This window comes from Mytilus californianus, unplaced genomic scaffold, assembly GCF_021869535.1.
Source record: "Mytilus californianus isolate M0D057914Y unplaced genomic scaffold, xbMytCali1.0.p SCAF_5, whole genome shotgun sequence".
Classification (NCBI taxonomy): Eukaryota; Metazoa; Mollusca; class Bivalvia; order Mytilida; family Mytilidae; genus Mytilus; species Mytilus californianus.
Window position 1 is genome coordinate 72,772,022 of NW_026262701.1, and position 24,159 is coordinate 72,796,180.

The 24,159-nt window shown below is 34.3% G+C and overlaps 1 protein-coding gene across 2 annotated transcripts in view; it reads right to left on the bottom strand.

Moving 5' to 3' along the window:
- Positions 1-9,490: 9,490 nt before the first annotated feature.
- The window catches only part of LOC127703031 (beta-1,3-galactosyltransferase bre-5-like), a 49,456-nt gene continuing 34,787 nt past the window's right edge, over positions 9,491-24,159 (bottom strand). For both annotated transcript variants that reach the window (XM_052207413.1, XM_052207414.1), the window contains 2 exons: positions 20,967-21,069; positions 9,491-11,331 (listed from right to left, as the gene is read on the bottom strand). In XM_052207413.1, coding sequence (XP_052063373.1) covers positions 10,386-11,331; positions 20,967-21,022 — 1,002 coding nt within the window. In that variant the 5' untranslated portion in view covers positions 21,023-21,069 and the 3' untranslated portion in view covers positions 9,491-10,385. The remainder of the gene's footprint in view (positions 11,332-20,966; positions 21,070-24,159) is intronic.

Genomic DNA, 24,159 nt, shown 5'->3' on the forward strand with positions numbered 1-24,159 from the left:
GTGCTCAGACCCACGGATCTATGTACCTTCATTTGTACACACTTGAATCTTAATGTACAGTAACTACTGAGGCTTGATGCAAATTATTACTGCATTGCTATTGTTGGTTCTTAATGAGATTCTTCAAGCGTCCTCCCCATTGAAGCCCTATTAAAACTTTGTACCCCAAGTTCTTTTAACCACTGTTCCCCAGGACAACTATTCCTACAAACTTAAGGGGAGGGTTAGGATCCCGCTAACATGTTTAACCCTGCCACATTCTTTATGTATGTGTATGTCCCAAGTCTTTAGTTTACATATTTGTTTTTCGTTTATTTTTGTTCATAAAATAGGCCGCTAGTTTTTCTCGTTTGAATTGTATTACATTTGTCATTTCGGGGCCTTTTATAGCTGACTATGCGGTATGGGCTGTGATCATTGTTGAAGGCCGTACGGTGACCTATAATTGTAAATTTCTGTGTCATTTGGTTTCTTGTTGAGAGTTGCGTTTTTGAACAAACCAGCGTATCCCAAAGCCTTGATAACCTCTGTAGGCCCCAAATAAGACGAAAAAACATCAAAATTGGAGAGAAAACTGAAAATAAATGGTTTCTAAACTCAGGGATATTAACCCTTGGCATGCTGAATTGTTATCAGAAATTGTCTAAATTTCGAGTATTTGTAAAAATATGCAAATGATATGCAAATGAGCTGTACCCTGATGCTGATGCATACTGATTGCATTAAATCTAAGATAGCCAAGGGCTATTCAGATCCTGCAATGCCAAACATAATTAGAGGCTCCAGGGAGCTTGAATTGCTCCCCTATTCAACTGGGTCTCATTTGACTTGATTATAAATAAAGTTCTAGTATATGCAAGTCTGAGGTGCTAGTGAATAACTTTAATTAAGCTTGATTGCATAAAGTGTTCAATATTCTCAAAACAAAAAGATGAATTTATTTACGCTAAAAACTTTGCCTTTACTGGCGACCATTTTGAAATTCCTATCGCTTCAAAAAGTGAAAAGTTAAACTATATGGGTTGTCGTTATTATCACATAGCGGTCAGGAGTCTGTAATTCAGTGGTTGTCATTTGTTGCTGTGTTACATATTCGTGTTTCGGTCTTTGTTTGTACATTATTAAAACCGTTATTTTCACTCGTTTGAATTAAATTGTAAACAGCTGTCATTTCGGGGACTCTCCCTCTGGTATCTTTCGTCCCTCTTTTAAAGCTGACTATGCGGGGGCTTTTCTCATTATTGAGGGCATTATGATGACCTATAGTTGTTAATTTCTGTGTCATTTAGTCTCTTGGCAAACATAATACATATTCTTTTATATATATAGCGATGTCGTTATAACGACATAGCTATGTCGTAATTACGACATAGTGATGTCGTAATTACGACTTGTTATGTCGAAATTACGACATAGCGATGTCGTAATAACGACATATTATGTCGAAATTACGACATAGCGATGTCGTAATAACGACATGTTATGTCGAAGTTACGACATAGTGATGTCGTTATTACGACATGTTATGTCGTAATTACGACATAAAAAAAAAAAATTTGAATGGCCCGTATCGGCTTCCGTAAATAATGACAACAGAAGTCCAGACAATCATTATGCATGTTTACATAGATAGAACAATCGACTGGGATGTCAATTTCATAGCAGTGATTAGACAACTGTCATTTTCGTCCAATTATAAAACAGTGGTCTGCTAAGGACAGGTCGTTTTTCTTCTTGTAGCACATAGACGTTAAACCTAACAGCCCTGATCACCATTATAGCAGATTATCACAAGCGATTTCCCACATTAGATGGTTAGTATATCCCGTGTAGACAGAGTTTTAAATGGATTAATTATAAATAAGAATTGAAAATGGAAACGGGGAATGTGTCAAAGAGACAACAACCCGACCAAAGAACAGAAAGCATCCCATGGCCACCAATGAGTCTTCAACGGAGCTAGAAAATTCCGCACACGGAGGCGGGTTTCAGCAGGCCCCTAAGCACAATAATATATAAATTCTATTGTTTTCTTCGCTCGTTACTTTCGTTTGACGTGAACTGTTCCTATATTTTTATTTTAAGGATTTTAATTCCCTGATAAAATGATTATACATCATCTAAACATTAACAAGAGTGCACATGCTGAAATCTCTCGCCTGTTTTACTGTCCATTGATTTTATGTTGAAAGTCTTAAAGATAAAGGTTTTACTACAAGTATCACATAAATTTAACATTTGTAAAGATCCATGACAATGAGCTCGAGGTCATGGTCGGAATAAACCTGTCACACAAACATGTACACTTTACAATTATTCCATACACCAAATAAAGTTGACCCATTGCTTATGGTAATTGAGAAACCGACCAAAACACAAAAACTTAATGTTACTGTAACCAAGGAACCATGGCAATGAAGTCATAGTCTGAAGATACTGGCTAGACAGACATGTTCACCTGACAATCATTCCATACACCAATTATAGTTGACCTATTGATATTTGTATTTGAAAAACAGACCAAAACACAATACTTAACATTGACTTATGAACCATCAAAATGAGGTCAAGGTCAGATGACACCAGCTAAACAGACATGAACACCTTGCAATCATTCCATACACCATATATCGTTGACCTATTGCTTATAGTACTTGAAAAACAGACCAAAACACAAAAAATTAACAATGACCAATGAAAAATGAAAATGCGGTCAAGGTCAGATGAAACCTGCCAGTCTGACAAGTACCCCTTACAATCATTACATACACCACATATAGTTGACCTACTGTTTGTAGTATCTGAGAAACGGACATAATCAGCGTTACTTTAATCTTGAACACTGATCCATGAATTGAGGTCGAGACGGACATGTAGACGTTGCAAGGAACCCATTAACCAAATATAGTTATCCTATTACTCATAACAAGTGAGAAATTCACATGACAAAAAAAAAAACGTATTATTTTTCATGCAGTCACTGAACCATAAAAACGAGGTCAAGGACAATGGGCATATGACAGACGGAAACTTCGTAACACAAGGTGTCTGCATACAAGGTATGAAGCTTCCAAGTCTTCTACTTTCCGAAATATAAAGCTTTATACAAATAGCCGCCGCCGGATAGTAATACCTATGTCTCGCATACTGCGACGAATTTCGCAGGCATTTCGTCGCAGGCAAGACAAAAAGAGACTTTTTTGTGAAAAATAATTATTCTTAGAATTTGAAAGAAATAAATGTCGCAGGCTCGACAAAACCCAAAAGATAAACTAATTGATTTAAATTATCAATACAATTTAGATTTAACCATATAGATATACGGATGAGAGGAGGTTTAACGTCCAGCAGCAAATATTGTATGCACGAAACCACCGAGGCTATGGGATTTACATAGATTGTCAGATAAAAATAAGGATCGAGATGTGGTATGATTGCCAATGAGACAACTATCCACCAGATTTTAAAAAATCTATGACAATGAGGTCAAGGTCAGAGAAATTGTGTCATACAGACATATACACCTTACAATTTTTTTATACACCAAATATAGTTGACCTATTGCGTATGCTAATTGAAAAACAGACCAAAACACAAAAACTTAACATTTAAATGAACCATAAATATCAGGTCAAGGTCAAATGATACCTGCAAGACAGACATGTGCACCTTACAATTATTCCATACACTAAATATAGCTGACCTATTGCTATAAGAATTTATAAAACAGACCAAAACACAAAAACTTAATACTGATCAATGAGCCATAAAAATGAGGTCAAGGTCAGATGATACCGGTAACTTCCAGACAGACTTGTACACCTTATAGTTATGCCATACACCAAATATAGTTGATCTATTGTTTATGGTACTGGAAAAAAAACAGACAAAAGAACAAAAACTTAACATTGACCAATGAACCATGAAAATGATGCCAAGGTCAGATGATACCTGCCAGACAGACATGTACACCTTACAATTTGTTCATTTACCAAATATGGTAGACCTATTGCTTATAGTACTTTAAAGAGAGTGCACTCACTGACATGTCTCGCCCGTTTTACTGACCATTGCTTTTATGTTGAAAGTCTTAAAGATAAAGGTTTAACTACATGTATCACATAAACTTAACATTTTTAAAAATCCATGAAAATGAGGGCAAAGTCAGATGATAATGGCTAGACAGACATGTACACCTTACAATCATTCCATACACCAATGTTGACCTATTGCTATTAGTATTTGAAACACAGATCAAAACACAAAAACTTAACAATGACTAATGAACCATGAACATGGGGTCAAGGTCAGATGACACCGGCTAGACAGACATGTGCACCTTACAATCTTTCCATAAACCAAATATAGTTTATCTATTGCTTATGATACTTGAAAAACAGACCAAAACACAAAAACTTAACATTGACTAATGAACCATGAAAATGAGGTCATGGTCAGATGACACCAGCTAGACAGACATGTACACCTTACATTTATTCCATACACCAAATAAAGTTGACCTATTGATTACAGGACTTGAAAAACAGACCAAAATATAAAAAAATATAACAATGACCAAGTAACCATGAAAATGAGGTCAAGGTCAGATGAAACCTGCCTTTCTGTCATGTACCCTTTACAATCATTCCATACGCCACATATAGTTGACCTGCTGATTGTAGTATCAGAGAAACGGACCTAATCACGTAACTTTAACCTTGATCACTGATCCATGAATTAAGGTCGAGGTAAGTTTAACCCTGTCTGACGGCCATTAAGATGTTGCAAGGAACCCATATATCATATATAGTTATCCTACTACTCATAATAAGTGAGAAATTCACATGACAAAAAAACTGTAAATTTTTTTCAAGCAGTCGCTGAACCATGAAAATGAGGTCAAGGACAATGAGCATATGACAGACGGAAACTTCGTAACATATGGTATCCGCATACAAGGTATAAAGCATCCAGGTCTTCTTCCTTCTGAAATATAAAGCTTTATACAAATAGTTTACGCCACCGCCGCCGCCGGATAGTAATACCTATGTCTCGCATACTGCGACAGGCGAGACAAAAACAGATCAAAAAACAAAAAACTTGATACTGATCAATGAACCATGAAGATGAGGTCAAGGTCAGATGGTACCTGCAAGACAGACTTGTACACCTTATAGTCATGCCATACACCAAATATAGTTGACCTATTGATTATAGTACTTGAAAAACAGACCAAAACACAAAAACTTAACATTGACCAATGGACCATTAAAATGAGGTCAAGGTCAGATGAAACCTGCCAGTCTGACATGTACCCATTACAATCATTCCATACACCAAATATAGTTGACCTACTGCTTATCGTATTTGAGAAACGGACCTTATCACGTAATTTTAACCTTGATCACTGATCCATTAAATGAGGTCGAGGTCAGATGAACTCTGTCTGACGGACATGTAGACGATGCAAGGATTCCATATACCAAATATAGTTATCCTATTACTCATAGTGAGAAATTCACATGACAAAAAAACTCAATTTTTTTTTCAAGCAGGCGCTGACCCAGGAAAATGAGGTCAAGGACAATGGACATATGATTGGCGGAAATTTCGTAACATAAGGTATCTGCATACAAGATAGGTCTTCTACCTTCTGAAATATAAAGCTTATACAAATAGTTTACGCCGCAGCCGCCGGATAGTAATACCTATTTCTCGCATACTGCGACGTTCGTCGCAGGCGAGACAATAAGAGACCTCCAACGACAACGACAACAACTGAACTACAGACTCCTGACTTGAACAGGCATAACATAAAGTATGGTCCATTCTGTTGTTAACCTTCCACTCATACATAAAGGCTCAATAGGCGAGTCTTTAAACAGGACATAATTACGACATCGTTGTCAAGTCAGTAAAGATGACATTTTTTTGGAATTAATATTAACTCATACGGTCTTTGCATCGGAAATAGTTAAATATGTTTATTATAAAAAAAAAAACAGTTGTTGGCATGATATGAGTTATGTTCTCGTATAATTTATGATTGCATGATACTACGGGAGGGATTGTGGTTGATTTTCATATGATGAAGACATAATCTTTCGATCAATTTGATTGAGGTCTGGAGCTGGCATGTCAGTATTGTGAGTCCTTTGTTAATTTATGTTGATCATTGTCATTTTGCTTAGTTTCTTCTGTTACATCTGGGACATAATATATAAGTTAATATAATAGTCCCAGGTTCCATATTAAAAAATCGGGACTCTCTGACTTCTTCTGAAACGAGTTTTACTGTGCGTTTGTTTATTCAACATTTGGTAGAGGTATATGGGGAGGGTTGAGATCTCACAAAACATGTTCAACCCCGTCGCATTTTAGCGCCTGTCCCAAGACAGCAGCTTCTAGCCATTGTTAATCTGGTGTGATTTAAAAAAAAATTGATTTGGTGTATGGCATGATTGTAAGGTGAACATGTCTCTCTAGCCAGTATCATCTGACCTTGACCTCATTGCCATGGTTCATTGGTTAACATTAAGTTTTTGTGTTTTGGTCGGTTTTTCAATTACCATAAGCAATGGGTCAACTTTATTTGGTGTATGGAATGATTGTAAGGTGTACATGTCTGTCTAGCTGGTGTCATCTGACCTTGACGTCATTAATTTGTCATGGATTTTTACAAATGTTAAATTTATGTGATACTTGTAGTGAAACCTTTATCTTTAAGACTTTCAACATAAAATCAATGGTCAGTAAAACAGGCGAGACAATTCAGCGTGTGCACTCTTGTTAATGTTTAGATGATATCATTTTATCAGGGAATTAAAATCCTTAAAATAAAAATATAGGAACAGTTCACGTCAAACGAAAGTAACGTGCGAAGAAAACAATAGAATTTATATATTATTGTGCTTAGGGTCCTGCTGAAACCCGCCTCCGTGTGCGTTTTTTTTTCGCTCCGTTGAAGACTCATTGCTGACCATGGGCTGTTTTCTGCTCTTTGGTCGGGTTGTTGTCTCTTTGACACATTCCCCGTTTCCATTCTCAATTCTTATTTATAATTAATCCATTTATAACTCTGTCTACAGGGGATATACTAACCATCTAATGTGGGAAATTGCTTGTGATAATCTGCTATAATGGTGATCAGGGCTGTTAGGTTAAACGTCTATATGCATGCTACAAGAAGACAAGAGTGCACACGCTGAAATGTCTCGCCTTCTTTACTAACCATTGATTTTATGTTGATAGTCCTAAATATAAAGCTTTACTACAAGTAACACATAAACTTAACATGATCCAAGAAAATGAGGTCAAGGTCAGTTAAACCAAACGAGAAATACATGTACACCTTACAATCATTCAATAAAACAAACATAGTTGACCTATTGCTTATAGTTTCTAAGAAACAGTCTTAACCAAGAAAACTTAACATTGGCCAATGAACCATGAAAATGAGGTCAAGGTCAGATGAACCATGCCAGACAGACATGTACACCTTACAATCAATTTATGCATTAAATATAGTTGACCTACGGCTTATAGTATCTAAGAAACAAACTCAACATGAAAACCTAACATTGACCAATGAACCATGAAAATGATATCATAAAATATTTCCATACACCAAATATAGTTGACCTATTGCATATAGTATTAGAAAAAAAAAACCAAAACTCAAAAACTTAACTTTGACCACTGAACCATGAAAATGAGGTCAAGGTCAGATGACACCCACCAGTTGGACATGTACACCTTACAATCATTCCATATACCAAATAAAGTAGACCTACTGCTTATAGTATCTGATATATGGACTTGACCACGAAAACTTAACCTTGTTAACTGATCCATGAAATGAGGTGGAGGTCAAATGAAAATTGTCTGACCGGCATGAGGACCTTGCAAGGTACGCACATACTAAATATAGTTATCCTATTACTCATAATAAGAAAGAAATTAACATTACAAAAAATGTTGACTTTTTTTTCAAGTAGTTACTGAACCATGAAAATGAGGTCAAGGACAATGGACATATGACAGACGGAAACTTCGTAACATAAGGCATATATATACAAAGTATGAAGCATCCAGGTCTTCTAGCTTCTAAAATATAAAGCTTTTAAGAAGTTAGCTAACACCGCCGCCGCCGCCGGATCACTATCCCTATGTCAAGCTTTCTGCAACAAAAGTCGCAGGCTCGACAAAAACGATCAATACCTGTCCTTAGCAGACCACTGTGTTATAATTGGACGAAAATGACAATTGTCTAAACACTGCTATGAAATTGACATCCCAGTCGATTGTTCTATCTATGTAAACATGTATAATGATTGTCTGGACTTCTGTTGTCTGGACTTCTGTGGTTATTATTAGTTTATTGAAATGTTTAATTTGTTGAATGAGATCAGCTGGTACTTTAAAATTTTCTGTATTTTACTTGTTATTTTTCGTTTTTTTTTGTGTGTGTGGAATAAGCAGTTATACATTGTTGTATTTATTATATATGTTTATCGTCTTATGACTTGTGATCGAAGTTTAGTGGTTTTGTGAAATATCAAAATAAGAAGATGTGGTATGATTGCCAATGAGACAACTCCCTACAAGAGACTAAATGATACAGAAAAATACAGTAAAAGAAATAGAACATTAATATAATGGAATATGTAGACAGCTATCTCACAAGCAAAAAAAACATAACTGTAAAAATATAAGGGCATACACTACAGGCACGGTGACTATCTGATTATTTTTAGAGTTTGCTTCATTGCAGTCATTTTTGAAGTTTGGTAAACAGAAAATATTGCATTTAAGCAATTAAAGAGAAAAATACTGCGTTTTCATGAGCAACAGCGTTGTCATTTGTAATGACGGATTTGGTTAACAATACCAGAAATAAACCTATTTTTGTGGTTATATTTGTTGAGGCAGTGTATCTGATCAATGTGTTGCTTTAATTGTATTTCCATTTAATAAGAACCAAGGTCTCTGCTGGTGTCATCATATTTAAAAGTTTGCTCTGTATAACAAATGTATAGTGGACTATGCAGTAGATAGTGATTTTGAGTATAGTATGCATACATTCATTGGCTAGTTGATTGAATATTAGATGAAGACGTAACTATAGGAATGCTTGTTTATTAAAATATTGGATTTATTTAAGACTTTTTAATGACCAAAACGCCTTGACCATTGAAAACAAACGGGGTTTGTTTATTTGTTCCGGGGGGGGGGGCTATATGTCAGTTTGGTTGGTCAAAACGTTTGGTAAAGTTAGCATATGTTAAAGAGTTATCTCTCCTTAACCAGTTATTGAGTTTTGCGTAGTGCGGCATAAGTCCGTATTTGGTTTAAGAATTAGACAGTTGTTTGTTCTCTTGATTTATTGTGACCATACATGTACATGCGTTTGTTAATTTGAACAGTAGTTGATTATTTATGGCAAAGAAAAGCATAAAAGTTTTTATGTTTTTTCCGACTGGGTAAAATAAGAAGTTTACAATTTTGGTATATATTCATTTGTCTATTGTTCTCTGGATAACATGCCTTTTGCAATGTTTTGATCATAGAATTCGAATGTATTATTTAGTGAATGACAATATATTTCTGTTTTCTTTTCAGTAAATTGTATTATGGAACGTATTATGACGTATTTGGAACCTATTGACCTGTATTAGAATGTATTTTGATCCTTCACTGTGTTCACTGGATTTAATAAAGATCAATAAACTCTTCTCTGGAATATCCTTTCACCTATATTTCCACACCCTAAAATACTAACCAACACACGGATGATCTAGAGGATGATCAAAATATGTCCCGAGTATGAAAGTTTCTGGAGAAAAATGTAAAATAATTTTATTTCTTTTTATATTTTGATAAATAAATAGCCAAACAACCGTAAAACAGCAATTATCAACAAGTGTAAATGATTTCTATTTTTTTTATGACGGTGAGTTTTGTTAAAAAAATATCCGTACTTTTTATGGCAGTACAGAAGTACTTGCTACTGGGCTGATCATACCCCCTGGGACTGTCACATGCAGTTTGTTGTTTGTTTACAGATATCATTCCCCCTGGGACTGTCACATGCAGTTTGTTGTTTGTTTATAGATATCATACCGCCGACATCTCGTCCTGAGGAGCACGTAATCAATCGGCAGTCGAGGTGGTTATTCATATTAAATAGAAAGAACAATATGTATTTTGTCAAATAGGATTTTTGTTTCTAAATACAGTTGATTTTAGAACAGATTTCGTACGTATTCGAATAGGTAAGAGCTTGATTTTAACAATATAATTCATGATGCTATGTTCTATGCTATTTCTCTCTTTTTTATCTAGACTTTATTAGTCAGTGAAACTTATATACGATCTACGAATTTTCATTTTGATATTTTTTTTAATATTTCCCAGTCTCTTAATAATGTATATGGTATGTCATACCCAGGACATGATAAAACATTACGTAATTGATTAACGGGCTTTTTATACGGTAAAAACCCAGAATGATGCTGCATGTCTATCTTAAAAGCTGTTGCCACTATCCCAATGAAGACATCTTCTATTTGTATAATCCTAACATATTTTACTGCTTCTGCTAGCACTTGTATTGTTTTCATATTTGTTAATAGTGTTCCTCCTATGATATAAGGCGGAAAGTAAACGAAAGGATACTCCTCCCATGACATCACATTTTTTGAAGTTACTCTCCTAAATGGTTTGGTTGAATGAAACATATATCCTAACATACCAACATCTGATTGTGCAATGCTTTCTTTTGCAACATCGTAGACATTCAATGTATTTACTAAGCGATCATCATCAACTAAGTGTACAAATTCAGCTGTTATATTAAGTTTCGATAGGCATATAATTGAATAAATCGATTTATACACTATGTTCTTGTATATATCTTCTACGTTCAATATAATAATATCTTTATACAGTTTCGATTCGAAATAACCAACATCTGTCATATTTTGTAAGTATCCTACGACAAAGACAGTTTTCACACGTAGTTCTTTAACATGTCCCCATGTTTTACGGATAGCGTCTCGTTTGCCGAAGTTAAGCAGGTGTGATTTCACAACAAGCAATAATTGTATGTGATCAGATGCTTCAAACACTTTCTTTGGATCTTCAAGAAAGGCATCATTAATCAAAAATGTATTGAATGGCGTTACATTTGAACCTCCTTTTTCGAGAACATCAGCTAAAATGTGTTCAGTATTCCAAAATAAATCATTTTTTCCAAAATATAGCATAGATTGTAAACCTTTAAGTTTGAGAAACAGAAATCCACACAGTAACACCATACATAGTTGTAATCTGAAAGTAGAAAGTAAAAGCTCCTAAACACAATGATGCACTACAAACATTCTCACAAACATTTTCAAAACGGAAAAGGGTGAATTTGTTGTCCTAAAAGAGAGGCGAAAGATAACCAAACTCATTAGTCGAAAATACACTGACAATGCCATAGCAAAAAACGAAAAAAGACATAAATTGGTAAAGGATTTTCAGGTATATTAATAACAATTGTTAATCATACGATGCAAACTGATATCGTTTCGGCCATCAATCATCACTGTTACTGTACACGATTGGTCGATCCAAAAAGGGAGGCGAAAGATATCAAAGGGATATTCAAACTCATAAGTCGAAAATAAACTGACATATCCATGACTGAAAAAAACCAACAGACAAACAATAGTACACAAAACACAACATAGAACACTAAAGACTTATTAACACGAACCCCACCAAAACCTAGGGGTGATCTCAGGTGCTGCGGAAGGGTAAACAGATCATGCTCCAACAAGAAGACACTGCATTGATATTTTTTATGGATTCAAATTTAATAGTTTGTTTTGGTATATTTCCTTTTCACAAGTTTCTTCAACATATATATTAAATCAATAATGTAATTTAACTCCCGTAAGCAACTTTAAGCTAGACATTTGATATTTTTAATAAAACGTAAATGAAATACATTTAGTAAAGTGAAGAATGCATTGGTTTGTTAAGATATTGCGCGTCATGTAACAGCAATATCCTGACCTTTTAAAGTTACTTTATTTTTACTATTTGTGCTTATTTTTTCACTGCTTCCTGTAATAAGATGCATGTGGTTCATAAGTGTTTCTCGTTTTTTATATAGATTAGACAATGTTAACTTATTTTATGTTATATCTCGTCTTACTATTTTTAATATGTACCACCTTTGAAAAGTATTTAGTATGACGAAATTTGTTTTACTTCTGTACTCGTACTATGAACAACAATTTTATTTTGTAAAAAATGTTTCTGTACTCATAACAGCAAAATTATTATATTTAAATTTACCTGTGTACGTTACTTTATCTAACGCCATTTTGTCCTAGGTTATAGTCTTTTTGACATTGAAACATCTTTTTTTTTAATTTATATTGTGTCATAGATCAAACTTATTCGTTCAGTCTATATTTACTTGTTTTTGTGTATTGTCTTTTTGATCGAGTTAAGCCATTTCAATTGATATTTTATTGTGTGTCTTTTTATGTTGTAATGTTATACCACTGTTTCAGGTTAGAGTGAAGGTTGGCGCCTGTTAAAATGTTTAAACCCGCTGCATTTTTATGCACCTGTTCTAAGTCAGGAGCCTTTGTTCAATGGTTGTCGTTTGTTGGTGTGGTTCATAAGTGTTTCTCGTTTTTTATATAGATTAGACCGTTGGTTTTCCTGTTTGAATTGTTTTACACTAGTCTTTGTGGGGCCCTTTATAGCTTGCTGTTCGGTGTGAGCTAAGGCTCCGTGTTGAAGGCCGTACTTTGACCTATAATTGTTTACTTTTTACACATTGTGACTTGGTTGGATAGTTGTCTCATTGGTACTCATACCACATCTTATTTAAAGTTAAGTTTTCGTGGTCAAGTTCATATCTCAGATACTATAAGCAATAGGTCTACTATATTTGAAGTATGGAATAATTGTAAGGTGAACATGTCCAACTGGCAGGTGTCATCTGACCTTGACCTCATTTTCATGGTTCGGTGGTTAAATTTTGAAAATAGTAAGAAGATATAACACAAAATAAGTAAACATTGAATAACAGAAATGCATTACAAATTGTGTCAACAGGTCAAATTAACACGAAAGTACGATTTGAGAGTACTCACAGTTACTGAAAGCTAGTTAAGTGCCAGTCTTTGTAAGAATCAGGCAATTTAGAAAAAAATTCGTACGGGTTCCGCGGAACCCAGTGTCTCGCCTACTTTTGCTGTTAATCACAGGCTCAACAAAAATGAGGAAAAAAATTAATAAAAATATTCCTCTCTATACTATCTTTTAATTGTAAGTAGCTTCTGTCCAAGTTTGGTAAAAATCCAGGATAGTTTATGAATCTAATAAATGTTTTAAAAACTTAAACTGCAGACTGTATGTAATGTTAACTGGAAGAAAAACTAAGTCCATTTATAAGTAAAATACGGAAAAAATGGAACAAAATTTTAACAAAATTTCCTTCTAGATACTAGCTTTTAATCATAAACAAGCTTCTGTCCAAGTTTGGTACAAATCCAGGACAGTTTAAAAAAGTTGTTAAAATTCTAAAAACTTTAACCACAGAGTGAATGTAATGTTAACTGGCAGAAAAACTAAGTCCATTTATAAGTAAAATACAGAAAAAATGGATTTTTTTTTTTACAAAATTTACTTCTGGATACTATCTTATGATCATAAACAAGCTTCTGTCCATGTTTGGTAGAAATCCAGGATAGTTTAAGAAAGTTATTAAAATTTCAAAAACTTTAACCACAGAGTGAATGTATTGTTTCTGGCAGAAAAACTAAATCCATTTATAAGTAAAATACGGAAAAAAATGGGGAATTTTTTTTTTACAAAATTTACTTTTGAATATTATCTTATGATCATAAACAAGCTTCTGTCCAAGTTTGGTAGAAATCCAGGATAGGTTAAGAAAGTTATAAAAATTTCAAAAACTTTAACCACAGAGTGAATATTTGTGGACGCCGCCGACGACGACGACGACGCCGACGGAATGTAGGATCGCTATGTCTCGCTTTTTCGACAAAAGTCGATGGCTCGACAAAAATCAAAACATAGCTGAAAAAAACCCACCGACCTAACCACCCTATTTTGAAGATAGTACCCTCATCCCGAGTTAGAAATGGTAGGTCTTTCTTTTCTGTGTGTCTGGTAATTCGAGCAATATCTAGATAAATTTTGGTTAGAATGATAGCAAATTACGGAGTTATCTCCCCTTTATTGTTAATTTCTAGTGCATTTCAACCAAATTATATCTTGAATTACCAGAACAGGGAAAGGAAACAAATGTTATATTCATGCACCATTATACATTCTGAACTTAAATTAATGTAAAGTTGAGTGGGTTTTTGTTGTCATGTTTTCACCACTGCCTGATTCTTAGACAGATTGACACTTAAAAGCCAAAAACAATAAAAAATAAAAAAAATCATGCATCAGAGACTAAAATCAATTAAAACACATCCCAGGCAGGGATTTAGTGTTTTAACGTCATGGACAGTCAAGGAAGACATGACTTGTGCAATGCCAAAATAAAAGTAACGACAGGCAGTAGGATAGTTGGGATTTAACCTTATAATAAATATGTATGATGTTCTGTATAGATAAAACAATTTCTAAATAGAAAATAAACGTGCATGTGTATATATGCATCCAAAAAAACCATTCGAAAAGAATACTAATTTAGTTATGTTTTAATTTGTTGATGACAAAATCGATGTTAGTGCCAATGAAAACAATATTCAAAGATCTTATTACAACATTAATAAGATAACCTTTACTAATAAGTTTGTTTAAAGGTTCGATAAGTTTACACGGATCACATAGTGATTTCCGCGCTTTTAGTACAATATTACCGTAAAATTTAGGATGTGAAATACCATTTTTAACCAGTTTTCTACAGGTACAGCCAAATTTACTAATCAAATCTTTGTATCTATGAAAGAATTTAGTAAATGTTTTAAGTAATTTATGGTAACGAAATCCCTGACTTAATAATTTACCAGTGATACATTGATAACGTTCGTTAAAATCTATGACATCACTACACACACGCGCATAACGAACGAGTTGGGATATATAAACACCGTATGATGGAGCCAAAGGAACATCGCCGTCTAAAAAAGGAAAATTAACAAAAGGGAATGAAAAATCTCTTTTGTCGTAAATTTTTGTATGGAGTTTTACCTTTAGAAATAGAAATGTCTAAATCTATAAAAGGACAACTACTGCTGATTATGTTATGATTTATTTAAAGTAAGTTCCTTTGGGTAAATTTCGGTAAAATATTTAGAGAATTCTGGATTATTTAATGAAAAAATATCATCAAGATAACGGTAGGTATTGTTGAATGTGTCAATTAAATGTAGCAATGATTTTGATTCATAGCAGTATAGGAATAAATCTGCTATTAAAGGGGCGCAATTAGTGCACATAGGAATACCTACTACCTGTCGATACACTTTATCGCCGAAACGTACATATATGTTGTCCAGGAGAAACTTTAAAAGCTTCAATCATATCTTCACATTTCCAGTATGTGTATCTAGCATACTTTCCTTTTTCATTACAGAAAAAGGCTTTAAACGAGTTACAGCAAATAAATTTGCAGTGAGATTTTTCAAAAGACCATTTAATTAAATACGAAAACTTTTTCTTGGCAAGATTGTGTGGAAGTTTAGTGTTGAGAGTAGAAAAATCATAACTGTCAACAGAATTAAAAGGACCATCAAAAGCACGTATTTTATCTTAAACCTCTAAAGAATTTTCAACACTCCAAAAATAATTAATACCATTATTTTCATAAGCTTAATTATTACAAAAGAACTTTCAAATGTTCGGAAGAGGCTTTAAGCTGGGTAGTGGCAGTGATATGCTTGTTTACAATTTAACTCTCTGTGGAGCGTACGGACCTGAATGTAGAAAAATTGATAATTTCGTTTTGGAGAACATCCGTGTAGTATATGCGTCACACCACTACTACATTAGTGGCTGCTTTGTCTGCCGGTACGAACACAAACCGCTTTGCGAGTACTTGGAATTTATTTTTTATTCTAGAAATGGATATATCATGAACCTTATTATTAATTTCAGAATTGTTCTCAAAATGAGATATACGAATATCAATAGTATTCATAAATCTATTCAAATAACTGTCTAGAGATTTTTTATCAGATTTTTCACGTTTACACCATTTTTTACAGAAGGCAGACAGAGCGTCTTTAATGACCTGACGTCACTGTTTCCAATCTATAATAGATGGAGGACGATATTTGGGTCCTTTCCTAAGAAAAGTTTTGACCTCACGGTCTTCAACGATGTCGAGGTCTCCTGTAATGACATGACCATAGGGAACATATCTAAAACTAGATGTTTCACAGTCTCAAGTGGAAGGAGCATTATTTTCTATATTGACGTCTGATGTTACTGACGTATAATTAAAAATCAAACTTCTGCTGTTTTTTTTGTACGAATACGAAATAATAGGTGGTTCTGTGTTATCAAAATATGGAGGTATTTGACTATGGATGGTAGAGTCATTGAATATACTAGAAAGGTTTAATAGTAAAATCAATACCTCTATTTATATATTTTAATCTTAAAAAAATGCCGTTAATGATTTTCAGGTTTATCAATACTAGAAAACAGCCTGAGATGACAAATGGCTGTAATTATACAGGTGTATTCATACAACGGGCTGAAAAATGAAATTTTATCACACTCCAGAAAAATATCATATAGTTTACTTATTGGTATATGACCAAGTTTGCATAGTAATTGATGTCTACCATTATTTTTTTTATCATAGATAACAGATTAGCAAGTGTTTAATTTATACGGGGTTTATTACGTAGATTACGGTTTTTACGTTTAACATGAGACCTATTATTTCTTAGCCGTTTATCGACAATATTCATGACATCAATAGAAGTTTTAGATATGTTCCCCTATCCCAATATTTTGTCATTGTGACCGAGAGGATAAACTGTTTGAAATCTTTTCATCCAAAATAGTTCGCGAACTTCACGGGATTTTTCAAATTGTTTGTGTGATTGTTTGTTCACTCATTCATGAAATGAGGTCGAGGTCAAGTGAAAACTGTCTGACAGACATGAGAACCTTGCAAGGTTCGCACATACTAAATATAGACATCCTATTAATCATAATAAGAGAGAAATTAAGAATACTAAAAATCTTAACTTTTTTTTCAAGTAGTCACTGAACCATGAAAATGAGGTCAAGGACAAAGGACATATGACAGAAAAAACTATTGAATTTGATATTGAAACAATTCAAAAATGCATTTCAAAAATGAAAACTGGAAAAGCTACTGCATGACCAATTTGGAATTTCTGCTGAACATTTTAAATATGGAGGTGAAAAAACAGCCCAAATACTTACAAACTTGATAAATGAAGCATTCAAATTTAAGCGTGTACCACAGTGTTTCAAAGAAGGTATTGTTTCACCGTTGTTCAAAGGTCATGGAAAAACCTATCTGCCTACCGAAATCTTATCGACGTATTACAATTTCTCCTGTAATGGGAAAACTGATGGAATCGGTACATCTTTATTTAGAGGAACCTAAACTACTAAAGGTACAGAGCAGACTTCAACGTGGCTTTACTGCCGGGGTCAATCCTACTTTTGCAGCACTTCCCCTTACTGAGGCAATCATAGAAGCAAAAGAATTAGGACAAACACTATATACTACTTTTGTCGATGCGTCATCCGCTTTTGATTTTGTTTGGCATGCCTCTCTGCTAAAAAGGATATTTCAAAGTGGAATGTCTGGACAAAGTTGGCAAATCTTAAATGATTGGTACACAAATATGAACTCTGCAGTCCGCTGGGAAGGCAAGTTATCTACATCGTTTGCTGAACTCCAAGGCGTCCGTCAAGGCAGCGTATGGTCACCTTCCGTCTACAAACTTTTCGTTAATCCACTAATAAAGAAGTTAGAAAGTGACATTTTGGGTTTTTAAATTGGAGATGATTTTGTGGGTACTCCAATGTGCGCAAACGATCTGCTACTTGTCTCCCCCAAACCGGATGAACTCCAGTCTATGATAAACTATACTTCCCATTTTGCAGAGACAGAAGAATATAAGATAAGTAAGGAAAAAACTAAAGTTATGATACGGAACTCATCTTTAAATTGCAACCTTTGGAATCAAATGGAAAAGTTCCACATTGGCTCAGAAGCATTAGAAACTGTAGAAAATTATAAACATATAGGAATTGATAGAGACTCTCGTGAAGTAGAGTCAACAAGGACAATCGTTGGAAATCGTCTAAAAACTGCAAGACAGACGTCTTACGCACTTATGGGCTCAGGACTGCATGGTTTAAATGGACTTAACCCAGAGGTGTCATGTAAACTCTGGTCAACGTATGTGGTTCCACGTTTGTTATTTGGACTTGAAATAGTAAATCTTAGTGCTAAAGATATTTCCCGCTTGGATATCTTCTGTAATAACTTTCTGAAACAAATTCAAAATCTTCCCGCTAGAGCCTCCAACGCTGGAGCTTATCTACTTATAGGTCAATTACCTACATGTATCATTGCACTTCTACATAAAAAGATCCTGACAACGTTTGGTACCATAGCTAGAAGCGACTCTGTTGAAAATGATCTTGCTAAACGTCAACTGTTTACAAAAGGAAAAAATTCAAAAAGCTGGTTTATAAGGGCTGACAAGATTTTGAAACAATATAATTTACCGTGTGCCTCAGAGGTTTTACATAAACCAGAGACAAAATACAAGTGAAAAATGAAAGTAAAGAAGTCTGTTGATGGCTTTTGGTCCGAAAAACTGTTTACTGAAGCCAAATCAAAGCCGTCATTACGGTACTTGAATATCAAAAACTGTAAAATTGGTGCTGTTAATTCTATATGGAAGAGTGCAGGTTCGGAACAAATGTGTAAACGTAAAGCCTGTTATAAGACCAAAATGCTTTTGGATACATACATTCTACAGTACCACCGCTCAAAATTTTCAAATGGTAAAAAAACTTCAATTTGTCCACTGTGTGAGGAAGGAACTGAAAACTTAGAACATTTTCGTGTCGTGTGCTCTACCTTAACAAGTATTAGAGACATTTTCATCTCAAAACTTTATACAGTCGTTGTACCAAAGATTGGAACTGCTGCATGGTCTGACATATGTGTTAGCAACTCGAAAATGGTAAAATTAATCTTGGACTGTAGTCTTTTAGATTGGTACTATGTGTTAGAGAAAATGACATTAATTTGGTGCCGTGGAATCGATTACAAGAAGTCTGTGTTAATCTCTTCATGAAAAACGTAGTGCTCTCCTTGAAAGTAAATAAAACATTTATAAGTTGTAAGGTCTACCAAACTCATAGGTTGTAAATAGATAAAATTGTTTAAAAATAATTTATAGTGACTGGAAACAGACTGTAAATATTGTGAAACAAAATTTTACTGGATGAACTCCAGGTTCTCCTGATAGAGGTGGGATTTACATAAAATAACAGGTAACAGGTAACAGACAGAAACTTCATCAAACTATAATCAAAGTATGAAGGATCCAGGTCTTCTACCTTCTAAAATATTAAGCTATTAAGAAGTTTGTTAACGCCGCCGCCACCGGATCGCTATCCCTATGTCGGGCTTTCTGCGACAGAAGTCGCAGGCTCGACAAAAATACAGATGGTATTGCAACAGCTGAACATATTCATCATTCAAGCGATATAGACGATGTTTATTCATAGTATTACAGAACGGTATGTCTGATATTACTTATATGCGTCATATAGTTATATCAAATCCCAAGATGAACGCTAATGTTTAACTGTTTATATAAAATATTGTCACTGGGTCGACACCATTGCTATTGGAATGTTAGTCGTCGAGGGTTTTCTTAAAGTCAGTATTTAGTATTTCGGAATTAACAAAATGGGAATATACTACATATTCCATTATTTCTGTTACTGGTCTCTTGTGGAGAGTTGTCACATCTTCTTTTTTATATTTTCTCCATCGGTATTTGAAAAAAATAAGAAAACTAGGGTTTTATCTTTCTAAGGCAAGGTTCCTTTTGATCATATAGCACCTCGAGTCTTCATGCAGGTATATACAGATATGATATACATCAACAAACGACAACCACTGAATTACAGGCTCCTGTATGTATCAGTTGCTTACAAATGTTTTGTTTTTGTTCATTATTTTGTAAATAAATCAGGCAATTAGTTTTCTCGTTTGAATTGTTTTACATTTGTCATTTTGAGGTCTTTTATAGCTGACTATGCGGTATGGGTTTTGCTCATTGTACGGTGACCGATAGTTGTTAATTTCTATGTCATTTGGTTTCTAGTTGAGAGTTGTCTCATTGGCAATCATACCATATTTTCTTATTTTTATACTAAAATACGAAAAAATGATAATAAATATTTTCAAAATTTTTCTCTGAATATTGTATTTTGGTCATAAACAAGCTTCTGTCCAAGTTTCATAAAATTCCACGAAGGTTTGACAAAGTTATTGATGACCGAAAAACTTTAATCTCAGATTGAATCTGAATGTTAACTGTAGAAAAAACCAAGTCCATTTATCAGTAAAATATGGAAAAATGAAAATAAATATTTTCAAAATTTTGCTCTAGATACTGTATTTTGGTCATAAACAAGCTTCTGTCAAATTTCAAAAATGTCCATGAAGGTTTGACAAAGTTATTGATGTCTAAAAAAACTTTCACAGACTGAACCTAAATGTTGACTACGCCGACGACGGAATCTAGGACCGCTATGTCTCGCTTTCGCGAAATAAATTTCGCAGGCTCGACAAAAAGGAATCATGCATGCTTTTAAAGGTGCAACCATTTATATAAGCATGAACAATTGTTCTATTATTTGAATGTTTGACAAACCCTGTGAAACTTAAGATAACTTACAAAATTAATTGAACCCTTCTTCTTGAAAATGTAAACCATCCATTGGATCGTACCATTTTTATTCCAATCAGCAAAGCTACTCTGTTTCAAAGGCTGGGGCGTGCTGAAAAATGTAGTAATCATTTTTATGTTAATGTGGCATGCACGATAAATCTACTTGATACAGTATACATAAATGTCGGCTTGGTTTTAGAATAAAGGAAATAACTAAAATAGTTCAACAGGTTAAATAGAGAAACGTCTATACTAATCAATTGTACACTATTAGAATGCTTTCAAATGGAAGTATATAATATTTAGCTAATCTCTTAAAAAATCACAAGTTAAAAATAATGTTTTCCCGGCTGAAATGATTAATCCACTTCTCGAAATGAAAGAAACATAATGTAACGAAGCATATAAGGAGGAATTCGACGAAAAATAAAACAAGAGTGCACACGCTGAAATGTCTCGCCTGTTTTACTGACCATTGATTTTATGTTGAAAGTCTTGAAGATAAAGGTTTTACAACAAGTATCACATAAACTTAACATTTTAAAAAATCCATGACAATGAGGTCAAGGTCAGATAAAAATTGTCACACAGACATGTACACCTTACAATTATTCCATACACCAAATATAGTTGACCAATTGCTTATGGTAATTGAAAAACAGACTAATAAAACACAAAACTAAACGTTAACCAACGAACCAGGAAAATGAGGTCAAGGTCAGATGACATCAGCTAGACAGACGTTTTGAAGACCGTACTGTGAACTATAATGGTTTACTTTTATAAATTTTGACTTGGATGGAGAGTTGTCTCATTGGCACTCATACCACATTTTTCTTATATCTATGTACACCTTACAATCATTCCATACACCAAATTTAGTTGACCTATATCGATTACAGTACTTGAAAAACAGACCAAAACATTAAAAATTAACAATGACCAATGAACCATGAAAATGAGGTCAAGGTCATCTGAAACCTGCCAGTCTGACATGTACTCCTTACAATCATTCCATACACCACATATACCGTAGTTGACCTGCTGCTTGTAGAATCTGAGAAACGGACCTAATCACGTAACTTTAACCTTGGTCATCGGTCCATGAATTGAGATCGAGGTCAGGTTAACCCTGTCTGACGGACATGTAGATGTTGCAAGGAACCCATATATCAAATATAGTTATCCTATTACTCATAATAAGTGAGAAATTCACATGACAAAATATCTGTAATTCTTTTTTCAAGCAGTCGCTGAACCATGAAAATGAGGTCAAGGACAATGGGCATATGACAGACGGAAACTTCGTAACATAAAGTATATGCATACAAGGTATGAAGCATCCAGGTCTTCTATCTTCTGATGAAATTTAAAGCTTTATACAAATAGTTTACGCCGCCGCCTGATAGTAATACCTATGTCTCGCAGGCGAGAAAAAAAATAATTAAACATTACAAACAACTATGTATCAACGCTCAATGAACATCAGAAACAATGAGGACAAGTCAAAACGACAACGGAGGAAATCATTCATACAAACATATAAACAGAGTTCCGTATTGCCCAACACTATTACAATAGGGAAATACACGGGTTTAATTTCACAGTTCGTTTTAAAAACGCCTTTTGGCAGGAATTAACAACATATATCTATCTCTTTTGTTAAGCTGTGTTTGTTGCAATGCAAATCTCCGAATTACGGAAGCAAGTTAAGGCGAATTGTTGTAAACCTCTGGCATCTTAAATCTCTTAAATGCCATTTCGGAATAAAAATATAAAGGAGGTAAAAAATTTGACAATTGTTTTATTTATTTAAATACATCATGTTACTCATCTTTATTTTGAAGTGACATAACCTCCTCCGTACTCATAAGAGGTGCTACAAATTGTCCTTTTCATCAGTTTTTCATTATATACAATTGTTTGTTTGTCTCAATGGAACAAAAAGAATAGATCTGAAGAACAAACAGATCGCTATGAAATATATTTTTCTTTAAATAGAAGCATATAGAAATAAACTGTTACAGCAGATTCCATTGAGTGTGTAGCCAAAGGTAATATCTTTGGTTAGCTTGCTTGTTAGCTGAACCGTGAAGTCATTGTTAGGTTAGGTAAACTACCCTACTTTAAGAATAGACTAGTCCGACAGAAAACCAATCGATCTGTCTGTTGGACTATGCTACTTCGAAAGGAGGGTAGTATACCTGACCTAATAATGACTTCACGGTTCAGCTAACAAGCAAGCTAACCAAAGATAAATACTTTTGGCTACACACTCAATGGAATCTGCTGTAACAGAGAGATATGTCTCACTTATTTGTTATTTTGATAATGCAAATGTTGAAATTAAAATAGCAATACTTTAACATGTAAGTTATGCAAATATGCCAGTTGTTGGCACGATACGGGTTATGTTCTTCTCATATACTTTATGATGGTATGATACTAAACCCCTAACGGAAGGGATTGTACTTGATTTTCATATGATGAAGACATAATCTTTCAATCAGTTTAATTGAGGTCTGGAGCTGGCATGTCAGCAACTGCTAGTAGTCCTTTGTTCATTTATCAATATGTATCATTGTCATTTTGCTTAGTTTCTTTTGTTACCTTTTCTGACATCGGACTCGGACTTCTTTTAAACTGAGTTTTACTGTGCGTATTGCTATGTGTTTCTTTATTCTACATTGGCTAGAGGTATAGGGGGAGGGTTGAGATCTCACAAAACATGTTTAACCCTGCCGCATTTTTGCGCCTGTCCCAAGTCAGGCCTTTGTTAGTCTTGTATGTTTTTTAATTTTAGTTCATTTATATGTTTTGGAGTTTAGTGTGACGTCCATTTTCACTGAACTAGTACACAATTTTATTTAGGGGCCAGCTGAGGACCACCTCCGGGTGGGGGATTTTCTCGCTGCGTTGAAGACCCTTCGGCTTCGGCTGTTGTCTGCTCTTTGATCGGGTTGTTGTCTCTTTGACATATTCCTCATTTCCATTCTCAATTTTAAAGTCAATGAACCATGACTGAAGGTACAGGGCTAAACAATCTCCATGGAAATGAGATGTGCCAATGCTAATACAACTACATACCAAATACCATCGACTTTTCATAAGTCGTTCCATTTAAACACACCTAAACACAAACATTAACTTGTAAACTATGTAAAAGTTTCAAATTCAATGAACCATAATGAGGGGGTCG